At 33.8% G+C, this 22,602-nt stretch overlaps 1 protein-coding gene and 1 long non-coding RNA gene across 2 annotated transcripts in view; one reads left to right on the forward strand and one right to left on the reverse strand.

Annotated features, from left to right (window-relative positions):
- SLC12A2 (solute carrier family 12 member 2) overlaps nt 1-22,602 on the forward strand; it is a 108,481-nt gene that overhangs the window by 77,208 nt on the left and 8,671 nt on the right. The window contains exons 17-23 of the mRNA XM_019924344.3: nt 614-754; nt 11,289-11,395; nt 13,428-13,507; nt 15,804-15,929; nt 18,758-18,805; nt 20,260-20,382; nt 21,877-21,988. Of these exons, the coding sequence (XP_019779903.1) occupies nt 614-754; nt 11,289-11,395; nt 13,428-13,507; nt 15,804-15,929; nt 18,758-18,805; nt 20,260-20,382; nt 21,877-21,988 (737 nt within the window). The remainder of the gene's footprint in view (nt 1-613; nt 755-11,288; nt 11,396-13,427; nt 13,508-15,803; nt 15,930-18,757; nt 18,806-20,259; nt 20,383-21,876; nt 21,989-22,602) is intronic.
- Nucleotides 1-22,602, reverse strand: part of LOC117311601 (uncharacterized) — a 43,296-nt gene that overhangs the window by 2,103 nt on the left and 18,591 nt on the right. Inside the window, exon 3 of the long non-coding RNA XR_004525868.2 lies at nt 2,864-3,070. This is a non-coding gene — a long non-coding RNA (uncharacterized lncRNA). The remainder of the gene's footprint in view (nt 1-2,863; nt 3,071-22,602) is intronic.

A 22,602-nucleotide genomic window follows, 5' to 3' on the forward strand; every position in this document is an offset into this window, starting at 1 on the left:
TTTTAATCTTATTTTTAGATTTTTTAAAAATACATTTTAGGTAAAACGTGTAACACATTTTATGTGTTGCTTACAAGGATCAAAATAGAATGGCAAGTTAAAAAAGCCTTTCTTGTGTCATTTCATCGTTTAACAAGTACAAAGAAAAAACGTATTTATATAGCTCACTTTGACTTGTAATGATACTTCTAGGTTTCTGAGAATTAACAACTCAGACATTTGAGACAAACAAAAAATAAGATGGGAAACTTTCCATAGAAAAACAGAAGGCTCTTATTTTTCTCTGTGTAATCTCTTCTCCATTTTCAATAATTTATAATTTCTTTCATTTAATAGTATCAAAACATTTATTTTTCCAAGTCTGTGTTTATTCCTCTCCTCTTCTTCCTTCTACTGGCACCCTCTGTGTCTTTGTTCCATCAACACTGTTTTTTCATAATCTTTATTGGAAAGAATTCACTGACAGGAAAATGAAAAGCTATCATTATACTTCCCTTCTCCCCCACCGCCATGTTTAGACACCTTGTTTAAACCAAGATAACAGGAGGATTTTTATAAAGGGGGAATAGATTACCTTTCAGTTAAAGACATTATTAATATTTTTACCTTAAAGGGCCCTCGAAGACAAGCTATGAAAGAGATGTCCATTGATCAAGCCAAATATCAGCGATGGCTTATTAAAAACAAAACAAAGGCTTTTTATGCTCCAGTACATGCAGATGATTTGAGAGAGGGTGCACAACATTTGATGCAGGTAAATTTGTTACATCTTTCAAATGACAGTATTTTAGTTTTGTGTAAGCTTTCAAAAACTTGTTTATTCCAGGTTTCATTATTCACATTAATAAAAATCATAAATCTTTAAAATATCTTTACTGAAGTAGAATATTACAGTTTGTATAATTTGAGAGTTACAGAAATACTGTGCTGTTGGCTGACAGTGAAGAACCTCTTTGTGAATTATCTTAGCCTATTTCTGTCCTTTTCCTAAGATAGTTCCCATTCACTCCCTGTTGTTTTAAGTAATGGCAGTCCTTATTTAATTTTTTAAAAATTCTAATTCCCTACTATATTTCTCACTATTATTTTACTGGTGCTAAACTTAGACTTCTCTTTCGGTTTTGTGTGTGTCCTAGTAACCAGAATGTGGGATTTGGAATCAGTCCTAGGTTTAAATGCTAGCACTGCTACTTCCTTATTATGGATTTCGGACCAATCAAGTTATTTAACTTCTCAGAAACTCAGTTTCTTCAACCCTTAAAGATTGTAGGGAGACAGTGTTTGCCAACTTATTTTTATAGGAACCTCTTTCTTCAAAAGAAAGCTTAAGCAAAAGCCCATTGACTGTGTCGATTGTGGAGCTGCTTTGTTAGAGGTGGGGGACTCAGTGCTGTCACTGGGCCCTTTCTGTTTTGTGTTTTTTAAAACTTGACAAGCACTTGGTTAAGAATAGCATAGGCTATCCTCAGGAATAATAAGGGGTGGGAGTGGGATTGCTTTGCCAGATATAAAGGCTTATTAGCATAAAACTATTGTGATTAAGACATTGTGGTATTGAAGTAGAGACAGACAATTCAACTGAGTAGAAATAGAGCCACTCATATAGGAAATTTAATACATGACAGAGGTGACATTGAAAAGATGAGCTGGGATAATTGATAATTTATGTGAAAAATATATATAACACATCCTTATAAACCAAACAACAAAACATTTCCAGATAGATTAAAGACGTAAACATGAAAGGCAAAATTTGTAAGCTTTTAGAAGAAAATAGAGAATAATTTTATGATCTTGGACTAGGGAAGAAGTTTTTAAATGAGACACAAAAAGTTGAATTATGAAGAAGAAACCAATTATTTTTTAGTTAACATTTATAAAACTGTGCTTCTAAAGAAAGCATGAAATCAAAAAATGAAGCCACAGACCTAAAGAAGATAATGTTACCAGCAAAAGAATGTGGTGCACAATATATAAAGAAATACTAAATCTATAAGAGAAAAAAAGAATAGCAATAGACATGCAAAGAAGAGGAAACCTAAATGACAGAAGTAAAAATTAAAACCGCAGTACAGCTTTATTCCATACCCGTCAGATTGATCAGAATCAGGGCTGCCAATACCAAGTGTTAGAAATGGTGTAGAGCACTTGGAAATCTTTGCACTGCTGTAGTAAATGTAGACTGGACAATCACTTGGAACAGCAACCTGGCAGTATTCTGCGTCTTTGAAAAGTGCAGATATCCTGAGACATTCCATTCTTAAGTGTATACCACAGAGAAATTTTACACATGTGAAGAAGGCTATGTGAAGTTTCATAGCACTATCATTTCTTACAGTGAAAAGGAAATTAAAGTAACTTCAGCAGCCATTAATCACATTATTGAAAATTGTGGCATAATCATGCAGTGGAATTCCATATAGTGGTGAAAAGGTACTATACATATCAATGAGGATAAACCTCAGACAGAAATGTTAAGGAAAATAGCAAGTTAAAATAAGAACATGAGTAATATGAAGATGATGTAAATTTTTAAAAATATGTAACTTAAAAATTCATACGTATATACGCCTAGATAATGGAATATATAGTAAAAATACAAGATCTTGAAAAGGATACGTTGGGTACTTGATATTTGTGAAATTTGTTTTCTTAAGCTGAGTGGTGGATACATGATTATTTATTACTTTATTCGCTTTTGTATGTGAAATATATAAATATTTCAAACGGAATTCCACCCCTGGTCATAAGGTTGTTTCTAGTGGGTAAATCTTGCTTGCTTTTGTGCAGTTTATAGGAATACTTTGATAACTACTCTATGTATTTAATAAATGTTATGAAGGAAATGAAAATATTTACTTACAGCAATGGTTCTTAACTTCAGCCTGCATCAGAATCACGTGGTGGACTTGCTAAAACACAGACTGCTGGGCCGCATCTTTACAGTGATTCAGTAGGTCTAGGGTGAGGCCCAAGAATTTGCATTTCTAACAAGTTTCCCGGTGATCACGCTGCTGCTGCTGGTCCAGTCCAGGCACTACACTTTGAGAGCCACTGCCCTCGAGGGTTTCTGTGGTATAAATGATGATATCGTAAATTGGCCAAGAGTTAGGAACCATCCTCCTTATCATTCTGCTCTACCTAACATACTCACCCCTGTGGGTCATGACAGTTTCACCAGTGTGGGGCAAAGGGAGCATACATAGAACAGTGTCATTTTGAGACTGCCCTATAAACCTGGCAAGTGCTATTCCCTTTACAAAGATGCCCAGGAGATGGTTTATTCCAGTGGCAGAGCTGTCTGAGGAACTGTTTAAAATATCCTTACAGATAGGTGAATTGCCTCTTTAGAACTAATCACTGAAATTTTAGTGTAAGTTGCCACTGAGTGTACTTCTCTTTCCTTCGAACCTTCTCGAAACCTGTTACATAAAGTGGAAAATGCCTTTATGTCTGTTAGAGGTTTATAATCTTTGTCAAAATAGTTTTTTGTACATTGATTTCTTTATACAGTGACTTATTTTATAGTTCTAGCGGTGCTGTTTTAGATGGGTTTGTTTTACTATACATTCTGACTTTTCATTTCTTTGTCCCTTCATTTGTCTAGTTATTAGTTATAAGCATTTATTTAGAGATTCACTGTTTTAAGGAGAGGTAGTCTTGTCAATAACTTGCTTATGGAGCCCTTTGGCAGTAAGACATTAACACTGCTAACTTCTTTGTTTAAATGGATTTTTCTTTTCTTTTGTTTTCTTTTTCTTTTTTTTTTTTTAAGGCAGGAGCCACTTGATTGTCAATCCAATTTTAAACATTCATTTTAAATTAGAAAAAACTCTTGTTTTTACAAAAAGTTCAGATTACATCATGATGCCTTTTAAATCAAGTAGATCTCATTTAGTCTTAGTGTAGCTAAAACTACCTTTTTTCCTGAGCAAAGCTAGTCTAGAATTATCCTGTAATATATGCTGAGTGTTTCTGAAACCTTTCCTCTTCTTCATTAGCCACATTTTGAGGTAAACAGCAATTTTTTTTTAATTTTCTAAAAAAAATGTAGACCGAAATAACATTGCCAATAATATTTAAAATATAAATTATACCCAAGTCCTGTAGCCCCTTTCCAAATATATATACACACATATATTTAATGCCATGATATTAACTAAGGATAATTTAAAGCCATAACTATTAGCTCAACCTTTAAAAACTAACCATCTAGAATATGAAGCCAAAACTCTGCATTTTTGTTCAGTGATGCTTTTTTTCAGCCAATATTTTATTATACATTTCCATTGTCAACAACATTCTTTAATTAATGAAACATTTAATGACTATTTTTAATGGATTTAGCATAATATGCTAAAGCAATTTCTTTTTTTTTAACATCTTTATTGGAGTATAATTGCTTTACAATGGTGTGTTAGTTTCTGCTTTATAACAAAGTGAATTAGTTACACATATACATATATCCCCATATCTCCTCCCTCTTACGTCTCCCTCCCACCCTCCCTATCCCACCCCTCTAGGTGGTCACAAAGCACCAAGCTGATCTCCCTGTGCTATGCGGCTGCTTCCCACTAGCTATCTCTTTTACATTTGGTAGTGTATATATGTCCATGCCACTCTCTCACTTCACCCCAGCTTACCCTTCCCCCTCCCTGTGTCATCAGGTCCATTCTCTACATCTGTGTCTTTATTTCTGTCCTGCCCCTAGGTTCTTTAGAACCATTTTTTTTTGATTCCATATATATGTGTTAGCATATGGTATTTGTTTTTCTCTTTCTGACATACTTCACTCTATATGACAGTCTCTAGGTCCATCCACCTCACTACAAATAACTCAATTTCGTTTCTTTTTATGGCTGAGTAATATTCCATTGTATATATGTGCCACATCTTTATCCATTCATCTGTCGATGGACACTTAGGTAGCTTCCACATCCTGGCTATTGTAAATAGAGCTGCAATGAATATTGTGGTACTTGACTCTTTCTGAATTATGGTTTTCTCAGGGTATGTGCCTAGTAGTGGGATTGCTGGGACATATGGTAGTTCTATTTTTAGTTTTTTAAGGAACCTCCATACTGTTCTCCATAGTGGCTGTATCTGTATCAATTTACATTCCCACTAACAGTGCAGGAGGGTTCCCTTTTCTCCACACCCTCTCCAGCATTTATTGTTTCTAGATTTTTTGATGATAGCCATTCTGACCAGTGTGAGATGATATCTCATTGTAGTTTTGATTTGCATTTCTCTAATGGTTAGTGATGTTGAGCATCCTTTCATGTGTTTGTTGGCGATCTGTATATCTTCTTTGGAGAAATGTCTATTTAGGTCTTCTGCCCGTTTTTGGATTGGGTTGTTTGTTTTTTTGATATGGAGCTGCATGAGCTGCTTGTAAATTTTGGAGATTAATCCTTTGTCAGTTGCTTCATTTGCAAATATTTTCTCCCATTCTGAGGGTTGTCTTTCCGTCTTGTTTATGGTTTCCTTTGCTGTGCAAAAGCTTTTAAGTTTCATTAGATCCCATTTGTTTATTTTTGTTTTTATTTCCATTTCTCTAGGAGGTTGGTCGAAAAGGATCCTGTTGTGATTTATGTCATAGAGTGTTCTGCCTATGTTTTCCTCTAAGAGTTTGATAGTGTCTGGCCTTACATTTAGGTCTTTAATCCATTTTGAGTTTATTTTTGTGTATGGTGTTAGGGAGTGTTCTAATTTCATTCTTTTACATGAGGCTGTACAGTTTCCCCAACAGCACTTACTGAAGAGGCTGTCTTTTCTCCACTGTATGTTCTTGCCTCCTTTATCAAAAATAAGGTGACCGTATGTGCGTGGGTTTTTCTCTGGGCTTTCTATCCTGTTCCATTGACCTATATTTCTGTTTTTGTGCCAGTACCATACTGCCTTGATTACTGTAGCTTTGTAGTATATTCTGAAGTCAGGGAGCCTGATTCCTCCAGCTCCATTTTTCTTTCTCAAGATTGCTTTGGCTGTTCGGGGTCTTTTCTGTTTCCATACAAATTGTGCAGTTTTTTTGTTCTAGTCTGTGAAAAATGCCAGTGGTAGCTTGATAGGGATTGCATTGAATCTGTAGATTGCTTTGGGTAGTAGAGTCATTTTCACAATGTTGATTCTTCCAATCCAAAAACATGGTATATCTCTCCATCTGTTTGTCTTGTCTTTAATTTCTTTCATCAGTGTCTTATAGTTTTCTGTATATAGGTCTTTTGTCTTCTTAGGTAAGTTTATTCCTAGGTATTTTATTCTTTTTGTTGCAGTGGTAAATGGGAGTGTTTCCTTAATTTCTCTTTCAGATTTTTCATCATTAGTGTATAGGAATGCTAGAGATTTCTGTGCATTAATTTTGTATTCTGCTACTTTACCAAATTCATTGATTAGTTCTAGTAGTTTCTGGTAGCATCTTTAGGATTCTCTATGTATAGTATCATGTCCTTTGCAAACAGTGACAGTTTACTACTTCTTTTTCGATTTGGATTCCTTTTATTTCTTTTTCTTTTCTGATTGCTGTGGCTAAAACTTCCAAAGCTGTGTTGAATAATAGTGGTAAGAGTGGACAACCTTGTCTTGTTCCTGATCTTAGAGGAAATGGTTTCAGTTTTTCACCATTGAGAACAGTGTTAGCTGAGGGTTTGTCATATATGGCCTTTATTATGTTGAGGTAAGTTCCCTCTATGCTTACTTTCTGGAGGGTTTTTATCATAAATGGGTGTTGAATTTTGTTGAAAGCTTTTTCTCCATCTATTGAGATGATTATAGGGTTTTTATCCTTCAATTTGTTAATATGGTGTATCACATCGATTTGCATATATTGAAGAATCCTTGCATTCCTGGGATAAATCCCACTTGATCATTGTGTATGATCCTTTTATTGTGCTGTCAGATTCTGTTTGCTAGTATTTTGTTGAGGATTTTTACATCTATGTTCATCCGTGATATTGGCCTGTAGTTTTCTTTCTTTGTGACATCTTTGTCTGGTTTTGTTATCAGGGTGATGGTGGCCTCGTAGAATGAGTTTGGGAGTGTTTCTCCCTCTGCTATATTTTGCAAGAGTTTGAGAAGGAGAGGTTTTAGCTTTCTCTAAATATTTGATAGAATTCGCCTGTGTAGCTATCTGGTCCTGGGCTTTTGTTTGTTGGAATATTTTTTTTTTTTCGGTACGCGGACCTCTCACTGTTGCGGCCTCTCCCATTGCGGAGCACAGGCTCCGGACGCGCAGGCCCAGCAGCCATGGCTTACAGGCCCAGCCACTCCGCGGCATGTGGGATCTTCCCGGACCGGGGCATGAACCTGTGTCCCCTGCATCGCCAGGCGGACTCTCAACCACTGCGCTACCAGGGAAGCCCTGTTGGAAGATTTTTAATCACAGTTTCAATTTCAGTGCTTGTGATTGGTCTGTTCATATTTTCTGTTTCTTCCTGGTTCAGTCTTGGAAGGTTGTACCTTTCTAAGAATTTGTCCATTTCTTCCAGGTTGTCCATTTTATTGGCATATAGTTGCTTGTAGTAATCTCTCATGATCCTTTGTATTTCTGCAGTGTCAGTTGTTATTTTCCTTTTTCATTTCTAGTTCTATTGAGTCTTCTCCCTGTTTTTCTTGATGAGTCTGGCTAATGGTTTATCAATTTCGTTTATCTTCTCAAACAACCAGCTTTTAGTTTTATTGATCTTTGCTGTTGTTTCCTTCATTTTTTGTTAGTAATTCTTAAATATGAATCTCATGGCAGTACTTAACTAAATTAGATAACCATGATGTTTGGAAATGTTTTTACTTAATAGTCATGACAGAAATAAAAAGCCACATACTATTGGGGAAAGAGTTGTTTTTTCTGCTACAGTAAAAATGGTTATGATGATACACAGAAAAATATTGTAACAAACTAAATGCCTTTCTTGTCAGCAAGTTCTGGTGGAAGATTCACAGAAAACATTGCTAACGATTCAAAAAAACAACACAGTGAGAATGTTTTGATTGAAACCGAAGCTATTTGTAATAAGCTTCAGATGACTGCATTTTGCTATATCAGTTTCAATTATGGAAGTCCATGAAGAACTGATTTTCTGTGAGCCAAAAGGAATATGTTCCAGAGAAGACATATTTTCAGTAATGTTATTTCTTTAAAACACATGATGTTTTATGGAAACTGAAAACATTACTTCTAACTGAATAGGTACTTCGATTAGAATTTACAAAGGATTTAGGATGACTGATAGATGTGAAATTTCTTTACTCATTCAAGGGAAAGTTATTACGATAATGAAGTTGAAAACAGAAGTGCACAGAGTACCTCTGAATGTTACTGTCAATTTTATAAAAATAAAACCTTTTAATTATAATAAGGTTGTAACCAAAGTTTGTGATGAGAAACAGAGTAACTCTCACAGTATTTTGTACCATCAAGAAGTTGCTGGTCATCTTGTAGCTTACTTCATTAAAAAACAATAAAAATTGAAGATATTTCTTGGTTTTCTTTTACCAAAAAACCCCAAAAATATCAAAATTATGTTGTGTGGCTAGTGGCTACCTTGCTATATAACAGTTTTTTAAATAAAAAATATTCTTTATCTGTCTCCTGAGGGCAAAGCATTGTTTATAGTAGAGTGGGAAAAAAATTCTTATTTCTTGAAAGAAACTTGTGCATGGATAGAACATTTTGAAAATGAATGTAAACTTTACATGGTTAGGCTTATTTCTTTTGTTCCCTAATTATGCAGTCTTTACAACAGTGTCTGGCACATGGTCAGCACTTGGTAAGTTTAACAAAAAATGATTTAAGTATATCACTTATAAAAACTTAAGTGTGACCTCATGGCACATAAAATATTAATTCAAAATGGATCTAAGATCTAAATATAAGGGCTAAAACCATAAAGCTCTTTAAAGAAAACATAGAAGTAGATCTTCATGACCTTGAATTTGGCAATGGATTCTTAGATATGGCACCAAAAGCACAAGCAACAAAACAAATAAGTAAACAAATTCGACTTCACAATTAAAAACTTTTGTGCATCTAAGGACATTATCAAGAAAATGAAAAGACAATCTACAGAATGGAAGAAAATCTTTTTACATCATATATCTGATAAGGTTTAATATCCAAAATATACATAGAATTCCTAAAGCAGCAACAAAAAGACAGACAACCCAATTAAAAAATTTGCTAATAACTTGAATAAACATTTCTCCAAAGAAATAAAGATAACTAATAAGCACATGAAAAAATGTTCAGTATCATTAGTCACTAGAGCAATGCAAATCAAAGCTACAGTGAGATACCATTTTACACTACTAGCATGTGTGTAATTAAGTAAACAAACAAACAGGAACTAACAAGTGTTGCTGAGGATGTGGAGAAATTGGAACCTTTGCATTGCTGGTGGGAGTGTGAAATGATGCAGCTGCTGTGGGAGACAGCTTAGTAGTTCCTCAAAAGTCTAAACAAGGAATTACTGTATATCCAGCAAGTCTACTCCTAGGCATATACCCAAAGAAATTAAAAGCTGGGAGTCACACAGATATTTGTAGGCCAGTGTTTGTTGCAGCATTATTCACAGTAGCCAAAAGATAGAAACAACCTAAGCATGTGTCAACAGATGAATGGATAGACAAAATGTAGTATACACATAGAATGAAATATTATTCAGCCATAAAAAGGAAAGAAGTTCTAATAGATGCTGTAACATGGATGAACCTGGAAGACATTATGCTAAATGAAATAAGCCAGACACAAGGGACAAATATTGTGTGATTCCATTTATAGGAAATATCTAGGATAAGCAAACTCGTAGAGACAAAAGTAGATTAGGTGTTACCAGGGCCTGGAGGGAGGAAAGAACGGGTAGTTATTACTTAGTGTTTACAGAATTTCTGTTTAAGGTGATGAGAAACTTTTGGAAACAGATAGTGGGGTTGGTTGTACAACATTGTGAATGTAATTAATGCCATTGAATTGTACATGTTAAAATGGCTAAAATGGCAAACTGTTTTATTTATCTTTTACCATAAAAAAAAAATCTTATGTGAGTAGCCAACCTTGGGAATAGAATTTTTAGTGTGTTTTAAAATATTATGAAAGAGGACTTCCCTGGTGGCGCACTGGTTAAGAATCCACCTGCCAGTGCAGGAGACGTAGGTTCAAGCCCTGGTCCGGGAAGATTACACATGCCGCAGAGCAACTAAGCCCATGTGCCACAACTACTGAGCCTGTGCTCTAGAGCCCGCAAGCCACAACTACTTAGCCCGCGTGCCACAACTACTGAAGCCCGCGCGCCTAGAGCCCACACTCCGCAACAAGAGAAGCCACTGCAGTGAGAAGCCTGCGCACCACAATGAAGAGTAGCCCCCACTCGCTGCAACTAAAGCCCATGTGAGCAACAAAGATACAATGCAGACAAAAATTAATTAATTTTTAAAAAATTACAAAGGAAATTAATTGGATCTGGGAGCATATTTGTATAAGCATATTGAATTGCAACTCTACATGAAGTTGCAAGAAAAACTGATGGAATTCTGAACTGTAGCCAACAACGCATGTATTCAATTTGGACTTCTGCTTCTAGGTTTTAATGGCAAAATATGTAACTGGGAATACCACTGTATTGTTATGATTTTTATGAAAGGTTAAGTATATTCCATCATCTTTCCCTTCCTAAAAATGAAAATTCTGATAAATCATAAAAGTACAAAATATACATTTAGAACTTTTCAGGTGTTTATCTTCTATTTTTGTGTATGTTTAATCATAAGTAATATAATTAATGTATGTATAATTTATAAACATGCATTGGATGCTCAACTATTTTTGCTGATAAGGGTACACAATTTTATGTTTAGGGACTTCCCTGGTGGCACAGTGGTTAAGAATCCACCTGCTAATGCAGGGGACACTGGTTTGATCCCTGGTCTGGGGAGATCCTACATGCCGTGGAGCAACTAAACCCATGCGCCACAACTACTGAGCCTACGCTCTAGAGCCCACGAGCCACAACTACGAAAACCCACGCGCCTAGAGCCCATGCTCCGCAACAAGAGAAGCCACAGCAGTGAGAAGCCCCCGCACCCCAATGAAGAGTAGCCCCCGCTCACTGCAACTAGAGAAAGCCCATGCGTAGCAACGAAGACTCAACACAGCCAAAAATAAATAAAATAAATAAATTTATAAAAACACGTTAAAAATAAAAATGTTTAGAGGCTGTCCATTAGGAGGATATTGTCATTTAAAAAGCATTTTGTGAGTGGCATATCTTTAAAGTTGTATTTTTTCTGTGTTTTAGGCTGCTGGTCTTGGGCGTATGAAACCAAACACACTTGTCCTTGGATTTAAGAAAGACTGGTTGCAAGCAGATATGAGGGATATGGATATGTATATAAACTTATTTCAGTAAGTATCCTTTTTTTTTTTTAAGTAAGTATCCTTTTAATTCAGTAACTTAGTTGATTCAGAAAATATTAATTTTGAAAGCTTGCACTGGTTTTTGAAGTCTGTTTCTCATATAGTCTCTTCTAGTAGAAGCATAGAATGAAAGTAATCATTTGGAAGTTATTTACATTTCTTTTTTTAAAATGCACTTACATGTTTGCTTTTCCACCCCCTTGAAGTATTAAGTTCTGTGTTTACTATTCACTTTTCAGTGGTATTTCCAATGATGTTTATAAGACAGCATAGTTTTGATTTACTTCACTTTAATTTCCTTCTTACAGGTTGTCTAATGAGTTCTTATCCTTTTGTTACTTTGTCTTTCTGATTTGAATCTATCCATGTTATTTTTGGATACGTATCTGTTTAATCTATTACAAAGGTGTTTTGGGAGTGAGTTATTTAATAAAAAGAATAAAATTTCTATTTTGTCATATTTTGTTTTTAATCTTGAAAAGTACCTTTTCTAGTATTCCTAGTATTTATTTAGCAAATCTCTTTATCTCATTCACACTGTTTTATAGAGGATAAGGATTCCCTCTTAGTACATCATACTTGAAGAGTAGTCTTTTTCTTGTCACAGATGCTGCTGAAATAGAACTGTTCACTCATTATAAAGTATTTCTTTATAAAAATTGTCATTTAAAAAAAAATTATATTTGGCAAAATAACTCTAGTACCAGATTCAAATCCTACTTCTCTGTGAATTTTTATCTGTTTATCCTTAACTCACTGGAGTTATTTCCCTTCCTGGAGCTCCTGTTGTATCTATTGGTAGAACCATATAATTATTTGCCTGTATCACATATAATGCTTTTGTTTTCATAGCTACCTTGAAACATCTTTGTGGAAGTAACCAGATCTCATACTTTACTTTCATAAATCTCTTTATATTCATTAGTAAAATATACGATACTTAAGATTTCCCAAGTAATTGTTAAATGGTTTTTAGTAAAATTCAAGCTCTGCTGGTTTGTCAGAGGTTGTGACTGGTCTTTGGCTTTGGGTTTGTTAACTTTTTCGTAAACAGCACTTCACTCTCCCTTTCTAATTCTGTAGTCTGTACTTTGTACGCATGGGGATTAGGGAAAGAAGGAGACTGTGAAAGAAAGACTACATCATGTGGGCTTTGAGCCAAAGAGTATGCTTTTTTTCTTTGAAGACGTAAGACCAGTGAGATGGAGTAATTATCCTAGAAAATAGAAAAAGTGACATTTTTGCAAATAATTCATTCATTATTAGTTGTAGTTTGTCATAATGGGAGCGCTGAAAGAAAGGAGTCTTTTCTGACACTGATCTTTTAGGAACTGAAGTGAATGTTTGCTCTGAGAGTCAAGTATTAATCCAAGTATTATATGTCAAGCAGCAGTTTAAAGATAGGTAAAATATTGCTCTCTGGTTTCTGGAACCATAGACATTGATGGCTATTTTAAAGCAGTGATACTGCTTACTCTTTTATCTTGTGACACTTATGTTCTGGTTGTGATTTTAAATACCTTGAACAGTTGAGGTATACTTTATTTACTATGTATATATTAACAGTATGGAGGGTCTGAAACTGCAAATCAACTTCTATAGCTTAAAGAAATTATATACATTATAGAAATTTCTATACCTTATAGCAAAAACATTTAGCTATTTTAATCTGAAGTAGACTAAGAGCTATATTCACTGGATTTTCTTTAAGGAAATTGATTTTGATTCAATTACTTTATTAACTATTTTTTAAAATACTTGTAGTTATTTCTTCTCTAATAGTTAATTAGATCTTTCACAGTACAGCAGAGGAAGGTTAACATGTCTATTAATTTTTTCTCCAGTGAATCTGGAGAAAATATGGATGTCACTGTAATTTTTAAAGCATATTATAAGAATCAGATACTTAAAGCTGAAAGTAAATTTAGAGATCATCTACTATTGCCTTCATTTTATAGAGGAGAGAGACAGAAATTTTTGTGATTTAAAAGAATTTTTTTTTGTTTTTTTCTTGTTACAGTGACGCCTTTGATATACAATATGGAGTAGTAGTTATCCGCCTAAAAGAGGGTCTGGATATATCTCATCTTCAAGGACAAGGTAAATCTTGTTTGAAATACATTTTTTATCTTAAAAATATAAATTACTTTGTTAGAAAATTATATGTAATTCTACAAATTCTTTAATAATTTTAATATTTACCATCTAATATGTGTCATATACTTATTGTATGGCATTTTAAGATCAGATCTGATTGGCTCTACCAAAGTTTGGATTTTCTCTTTGTACCAACCTGAATGGTGGCTAGTAATTATTAATAGAATAAAATTCAATTCAAATCATAAGTTTAAGAGAAACAAACATTAGTTATGATTGTAGTTTGGCCAAAGTTATAAAACTACATGATAAATAAAATAATCAGAGGAAAACATTTTAGACATTTTCATGTTTATGGAAGATATACTTTGTACATAGAGGCATATTAATAATGAAAAACTAAACTTTGTTATATCATTTACTCTTTCTTCAGAAAAGACTATATTTTGTAACTTTCTCATTTTGAAGTAATTATAGATTCACAAAAATTTGTGTACCCTCCCTCCAGTTTCCCCCACTGGTAACATCTTATCTATAGTTCTGTATCAAAACCAGGAAATTGACATTGGGACAATTTACATACCTTATTCAGGTTTCACCGGTTTTACATACACTTGTATGTACAAATGTGCACACAAGCACATGTGTGTGGTTCTGTTTCACTTGTCACATATGTTGTTTCATGTAAGATACAGAGTTGTTCCATCACCACAGAGATCTCCCTTGTGCTACTGCATTATAGCTTCCATTCATACCCTTTCCCTGTTCTCTAACCCCTGACACCCACTGATCTCCTCTCAAACTATATAATTTTTTAAGCTTTTAAAACTTTTTTTTCATTAAGCTTAAAACCTGTTAAAGTATACTTAGCACTTTGGGCAACTTTATAAAAAGTATGGAAAATTCCATACCCTGTAATGATTTCCTTGTAGCTTAAAAAATACTGTAAGTTTAAGAAAATTTGTGTACCTAATATTTTAACCTTATCAATTAATTAACCAGGTCATCAAAATTAGCTAAGGCTAAATAGCTGAGAGGCATATAATGAACTTTCCTCATCTGTTCATGTATTTAAGCTGTTCTAATCCTCCCACTCCCCCCACCACTTTAAGGGTATTGTGCATTTCTGAAAGGAATGCTTTGAGGTCTTTATCCATGTAACACAAAAGTATGGCCTGCTGAAAATGCATTTTCTTACTCTGGAGTAGGCCTTGCAAAATACTATTTATTATGCTTGTTATGCTCTAACAGTAATTTTGGTTTAGGATACCTGTTAATAACTCTGCATAATTATTAGTAGTGTTCCCTTTCACTCTCAAAAACATCAGAGTTTGGCTAATAAATGATATACTCTGTAATTTGCTGAGATTTAAATGTGATTGGAAGTTCAAGAAAATATTTTCACGTGTTTATAATCATAAGAATTGTTTTGAAAGTCTCCTTATTCATCATTAAGATTTGGAGACAGGAATTTGCTTTAGCACAGGGCTTAAGAGCATAGGCTGTAGAGTCAGATATGCTTTGCAAATTCCAGCTTTTTCTCTTAGTAGTTTTGTAGCTGGGGCAAATTTGTTGACTTCCAAGCCTCAGTTTCCTCATCTTTATTCATAAGGCTATTGTGAAGATACTGTCTGTGAAGCTCTTAGCATAGTGCTGGCACTGAGGCTTACATACTTTCTATTGTTATTTCTCTTAATATACACATATCAGTGATGAGGATTATGGACAGATCAATTTCATATTATGTTTGTCTTTATGATAAATCTTTTTTATTGTGGAAGCTAAACGTTTACTAACTCCTTCCCAAAAAACAAAAAATGAAGAAAGTGCTTTAAAAATAGAGACGGCACTTTCACCATGAGCTTAGGAAAGAACTCTATCCCCTAGTTTTGGCTTTATAGTCATGGGTATAATTTTTCACTGTTGTCTGTCATCTTATATGTATATGAACATTTGTCACATCCTAAATTTTTTCATGTGTAAATGACTTTTAGAGTAGAGTTGGTTCACATTTTATACATCATTCTTTTGTGTACCAGATTCTTATGTTCTGTACATCTCACTCATTACTGATTCCCCATCACCTAATTCAAATGTCTGACAGTTAGTTGTGGCTAAAGATATTTAGTTGAATAGTCATTTCAAAATTGATTGTCACATTTGTTTATAATAAGAAATTATTCATTATAAACTTACCATTATCAACTTTGCTTAAAATTGTCATTTAATTGCTATTATACCATGATGCCCTCTTTTGTTAAAAGATTCAGATAACATTTTGAATACTTTATGTCTACAGAAGAATTACTGTCATCACAAGAGAAGTCTCCTGGTGTTAAGGATGTGGTACTAAGTGTGGAGTATAGTAAAAAATCAGATTTAGATACTTCTAAACCATCTAGCGAAAAATCCATTACACATAAAGGTAATTTTTATTCAAACAAGAAGTTTTATTAATGGTAATGTTTTAATTTTGGAAGAAATAGTTTTTATTATATGGTATGTCTTACAAAGTAACCAGTTCTCAAACGTGTATTGTTCATTTCTAGTTGCTCAGGTAAAATTTATGCCTTTCCAAAATGGCTACAAATGATTATTTTTAAGGTATTAAGTAGATCATAGAACAGAAACCATGCCAGTTTATTAAACATGCTCTTGTATGTTTTTATTTATACTTAATTTTAATTTGAAGCATAGATTAATCTGAACTTGGAAAGAAACATGGTAGTTTTGGAGTAATGTGTATATAGCATATGATAACACTGAAAGGAATGATGTTTATAAAATTAGTTTACATAATTTTTTTTGTAAATCAAGATACTTCAATACCAGGGGTTTTGTTTATGTGCTGAGATACTCAGAATATTTTTACATCTACTGTACCTGGTATTGTTCAGGTAAAACAATGTAGTAAAATATCAAGTGTAATTTTATTGCTCAATGTAGTCTCCTCCCAAGAAATGAGCAATTTACGTTTGTCTGCTGAACTGTTGGGCCATAATTACAGAAATAAATACTCCTGGTGGCTAATGTGGTTTAAGCCAAAAAAAGATTTCCAAATCTCCTGAGACTTTGGGATAATTTCATCCACAAATCTCTATGTCATGTTTATGAGAAGGAAAGAGGAATGACTTCCAAATCTTACTCTCCCACCCTCACTCTCCTACCTCTGTTCAGCCTAGTATCTCCATCTGTCCTACTCCCAGCTGACATGCAACAAGAAAAATCTGCACTGTAAATCATCAAACCGTATCATACTTTTGCTTCCTGTAAAATAATTACCATTCTTTTTCTGAAATTGATAACCTTGGACAACTCCTACCTCTGAAATCTCTTCTAGATTATTTAGAAGCATTAATGTTGCTTTTTTCTTTCCTCCTTATTTACCTTGTTTGCTTAGAGTAGTGGTAGTTGAGAGTTTAGTTGAGACCCATTTTCCATATCAATTCTTTGCTGGCTTGATTATAATCTTTTTTTTTCTATTTCACCTCAAAATTCTATAAACTGGTTCTGATAACTCTTCTTATGTTCCTGCATTTATTTTTAGTTTGTGGTATACATTCTTTCATTTCCTCTTGTTTGTTGTTGTTGTCATTTTCTCTTGCCTAAAACAGATCCTTTCTTTACGGAATCTGTTAGGAATTAACAGGTAAAACTATGATAGGAGGAGAAGTAATATATTTATCAGGCATCTACTGTTCCTCTCACATTGTAGTAGATGTTATCCATTCATTAGCTCATTAATGTATGTCACAATCTTATGAAGTCTATTTTTATAGAGTAGGGAACTGGGTCAGTACATTTCTACTCATCTTTTTATTATAAAAATGTAAACGCCTTTAACTTAGTTTAAATCATTTTTCAGTGTCAAGATTTCCTTGACATTTCTGAGCTCTTTGAAATGAATACAGAATGTCCATAGTTATATTTATGTTTTTTATCATCATTAAAAATAGATAATATCAAATATCTACTTTATATGAACAGTAATATTTAATACTATTAAATTAAATGTAATAATTGAAATGTTTCTTGTTCCATAACAGGCATAAAAATTAGCATTCAAAAATAGCATTTATTTTGTGCTTATTTTCTATTTAGCCAATTATTTTCAAAATTAGTACAGAAAATATAGGAAAGTTTATATAATTTTAAACGTCTTCAGAATTATAAACATTCTGGTATAGTTATTATATTTCGTACGTCTGTCTTATTGAGGCATGCAGTATGCAGAGGGACAGAAAGAGTACCCTTTGAATATATGTTTTGTGCTAGGCACTGAGCTGAGTGCATTAATGCTTGCAATATGACAACCTTAAGAGGTAGGTATTGTTCACCCTTTTAACAAATGAGGAAAGTGAGGAGTTAAGTAAAGTAACTAGCTTAAGGTCACACAGCTAGAAGAAGGGTTAGAGGTAATCTTGGAATACTGGGAGTCTGACTCAAGAGCCCACTGCAGTGTACTCTTTCCTGTCCAAGTTGGGAGTTTTATGTGCCTTAAACAAATAGTACAGCTTAGAATAGGAAAAAAATTTCAGATTAGGAAAACTATTAACCCTAGGAAATATTTATAGGTATGTAAATGGACCAACATATGCTATATACATGCATGTACACACACACGTGTATATATGTGTATGTGTATATATATATATATATATATATATATATACACACACACACATATACATATATGTATATATATAAATTTATGTATTTGAAAAATCACTCCTGTATAACCTGGCATTTTATATAAACCAAAAGACTCTTGTCTCTGATCAAATTCCTAAATATTTCAAGTGGTGATTAATTTTTACAAATATCAAATATATCTATTAAGTGCTTCTAAAATTCCTTGTCAGTCATTTGCACAGTGATGCAGTGGCATGTTTGAAATTTGTGTATTACTTGCAACATCAGTTTTATAATATCATATTTCTACTTTATAAGCCAGAGCAACTGATTTCAAGTATGAAAGTTTAAAAGTTTAAAAATTCTAAAGTTTTTGTCCGTTTTACAGGAATGAAATTTAGGGGTGGGTGTTACTCAGTAGCCCTGTTGGAGGAGTCTAAAATATGTTTGCTTTTTCAAATCCTGAACACTCAGTGTAGAAAATATCTTCAGTCTTAATTATTTTTCACACTGTTTCTTCATACTATGTTTTATTTATAAATGTGTTCTAGTTACATTTTCATTATTTTATTAATAAGAAGGCAATTAACTTATATTTTGTGTTTTTTAAACATAATCTAGATGAGGAAGAGGATGGCAAGACTCCAACTCAACCACTGTTGAAAAAAGGCAGGCATTTTTCATCATTTTATTTTAATCCTTTTTCTCATACTGTTAATTCTTTAACTCCAATCTTATTATTTTCTTCCTTTACCTTGGTTTTTATTTCCATGGTGAGGTGATGTTACAGTTTTTTATTAAATGCAGATTAGAAAAATTATCATTAGGCCAACTAAAGCATTAAATTACCCCAGGAAAAGGTGATATATCAAAGACAAATTCCTTTAAATCAAAGACAAATTCTTTTAAATCATGGTAGTATTTCAGAAATATTCAAATCCTGAAAGTCAGTATTTTAATTTTTAAATTTAAACTGCATGGTTTAGATGATAAGTAGAGACACTGAAATAGGTTTATTTACAGTGTCACTTGCATTCTTTACCATCAGTTGTACCCAGCCAAGTCCTTAATTTTGATACTAATATATTTCTCATTTCAAAAATTACAATATTTCTCACAGTCCTGCTGCGTTTGGGAGATACAGTCATGTCAACGTACATGAATTTTATGAGAAGGAGATAGAGGTGAGAGTTATGGAGCAGTGTGGTTTGGTAGCCATATTATTTCATCATGCAAAATCATTCGTCATGTTTTGCGTACATCATGGCAGCATGAAAAGTGAATGACAGACATTCTACAAAAGTGATCAGACTTCCTTCTGTGGATTTATGCTTTTAAAATTTGGTGTAGGGATTTCATTATAGTCATTTGCTTGCTCACAGAGTCGGTGCCGATTTTTTTTTTCTTCCTTTTTAATTCCTGGGGATACATAATGGGAACTCCCTTGATAAATTGTTCTTTAGACCTACAGTAGATGGGTGCCCTTCCTAGGAGTTCCCACAGTCTTTCTGTGATTCAAAGAAAGATGTGGTGGTTATATGGCTTTAGAATTGGGCCTCACATATTGAGGGGACAAAAGTTAGGTATAGATGAGGGAGTTTTTCCTTAGACTGAGAGGTTTCATTGTGATAACTGCATGACTGTATTGATATGTCTCCCATTTCTTTCTGTCTTTTATATTACAGATAACATTACATTTAAAATTTTTTTTGAGCTTTGAATTATTGAGAAACCAGATTACAAAAGAAATTATGTTCATGGAACGGGCATAAGCTTAATTTGCCCAGTTAGCCTGAAACAGCTTTTCAAAAATCAAAATCTAGCGATCATAATTTTCTTTAGTAGTTTTTATGATTCTCTTTCATTCAGAATGCTTCAAAATATTAGAAATTAGGCAAGATAATTTGGATGAGTTTCGCTATTATAGAGATATTCTTTATCTGTAACCCTTTTAAAAGTATATTTAAATTGTAAACAACTATAACCTTATGATTGATGTCATATATACAACTACATTATAAACATTTGAATATACAAAAGTTAGGGAACTATGGGAATTTAGCAAAATATACTTTAATATTTACCTTCTCCCTAATATCTTATTTTTCTGCTTGATCCTTCAGAACCCAAAGGCCCTGCTGTGCCTTTAAATGTAGCTGACCAAAAGCTTCTTGAAGCCAGTACACAGTTTCAGAAAAAACAGGGAAAGAACACTATTGATGTCTGGTGGCTTTTTGATGATGGAGGTAAGGTTGCTAATATATGTTTTTAAGAAGTTTAAATTTTCTGAAGTTTTAGGGGTAGTACTAGGAAATGGTATATACTCTTCATTGACCCCATTCCCGTTAAGCCAGGTCCCCCAAAGCAACAGGATTAGTTCCAGAATCAGGCATCACACTTTGTTGTCCTGTCCCTTCAGTATCCTTCAAATTGAAAGTTGCTCAGTCCTTCCTTGAGCTTCATGACTTTAACATTATTTTTAGATATTACAGACCATTTTGTACCAATGTCATTTGATTTGGAGTGCTTTTTAATGATTCATCATAATTAGTTTCTGTGGGTAGAAATATCACAGAAGTGATGCTGTGCCCTTCTGTCTGCGTCTTATCAGGTGGCATAGTGTTGATTTGTCTCATCACTGGTGAAGGTAGCTTTGACCATTGAGTAAGGTGGTTTTCCCAAGGTTTATATACCGAAAACTTATCGTTACCCCCTTTCATGATTATGATATTTGGGGCATGGGGAGTTACTTTGAGACTATGCACATATACCATCATTACTGCTATTTTTGGCACCATCTTTAGCATCCATTGATATTTCTGCCTGAATTTATTCTTGCTGTTACGATTGTTGTGGTGTGTTTGTGGTGTCCAAATGGTGATTTTTCCAATCCTGTCATTTCTTCATTTATTAGTTGGTGTTTAACTATAAAGAGGAGCTTTCTCTTTACTTCTGTGTGGACTTATGGATTCCTGTTTTATTCAGTGGATTATGATTTTTTCATTCTCATAGTTTGTTTTGATGTTGTCCCAGATTTGGCCAGCAGTATTCTCTTTAGAATAACTTCTGTGTCCATTTGTCATGTCCAAATCATTCTTTATTTTCTGATAAAATAAGACATTCCAGGCTCAGTTTTGTACTTTACCTACACCAACACTTGAATCACCCTTTATCCAAAGAGGCTTGATTCCTTTTAGTGGAGAATGGTATTTAGAAACAAAGGTCAGGGCATTAGAAATGCCCGTTTCTACTAGGGTGTGACTGCTCCCAGGCCCTCTTAGTGGATAGATGTAGGAAACACACCCCCCTACCCCCCCACACACACACCTATTTGTATATACAGGTATAGATTGAAACCACTTCCATTGCAACACTGCAGGGTTCGCTCCAGCTTCTCCCTTTTTATGTTTCTCATTCCATTGAGAAACATGGCTCCCGTTAGCTTCAGTGAATACTCTCTTTTCCTCAGTCCTGATATAACCAGTCTCCCTACCCTGCCAGGCCACTATCTCATTTCTTTGACTTCCTCGCATGGGCCCTGACTCCACTGGGCCTCTCTCCTTATTCAGGCCAAGTGGCTTTTTGACTGAATTATTAAGGAAGGACTGAAAGAACAAAAGAACAATTTTCTTTCATATTGAGTTATAATAAAGGTGTTTTTAGCAACTAACTTGAATTAAAAGTTCTTAATTGAGAAATTAGTGTTTTAATAAGTGATTTGTTATATTTTTATGATTCAGGTTTGACCTTATTGATACCTTATCTTCTGACTACCAAGAAAAAGTGGAAAGATTGTAAGATCAGAGTATTCATTGGTGGAAAAATAAACAGAATAGACCATGACCGGAGAGCGTAAGTCTGTTTTAAATTGATGGGCATTTATCTAGTAGTACTTCATTATTTCAATATAGATTTGATAGGGATAACAATTAGACAACACAGAAAATGTCAGTCATGTTGCTCTGTTCTGTAGTGAAGCTGAAAAGTCTAGTTAAACAAGTAAAACCTCATTCTCTTTTAGTCTTAACGTTTAAGTTTAGATTCTTGGTTTTACTTATATGTAATATTTTTTAACATATTGACATTTTAGAAAATCTTTATTAAATACTTGCAGCATCAAAGTGTTAAGCAGCCTTTTTTAAAAAGAAAAATCAGGGTAAAAAATACACAAAAGTGATATTTTTATATGCATTATATTTTGTAGACTTCTAGACAACAGAAATGCAGGATGGCATTGTCCATTTTCTTATTTCTGTCTGTCCTGTCACAATTCTAGTTCTGGTTTCATTGCTTCTCTAAGTACACTGTGTCTCATCTCTGATCATTTCGTAATATATCATGCATATTGCTCCCAGTTTCACGTTTAGAAAGCAAAGCTTTGATCATGTGATGCCTCTGCCCCAAATATTTTTAACTTCTTCTCTGTTACACACCACAGAGAGTCTAGGCGATAGGGCCCTTTACAA

This window comes from Tursiops truncatus, chromosome 3, assembly GCF_011762595.2.
Source record: "Tursiops truncatus isolate mTurTru1 chromosome 3, mTurTru1.mat.Y, whole genome shotgun sequence".
In the NCBI taxonomy this organism is placed as follows: domain Eukaryota; kingdom Metazoa; phylum Chordata; class Mammalia; order Artiodactyla; family Delphinidae; genus Tursiops; species Tursiops truncatus.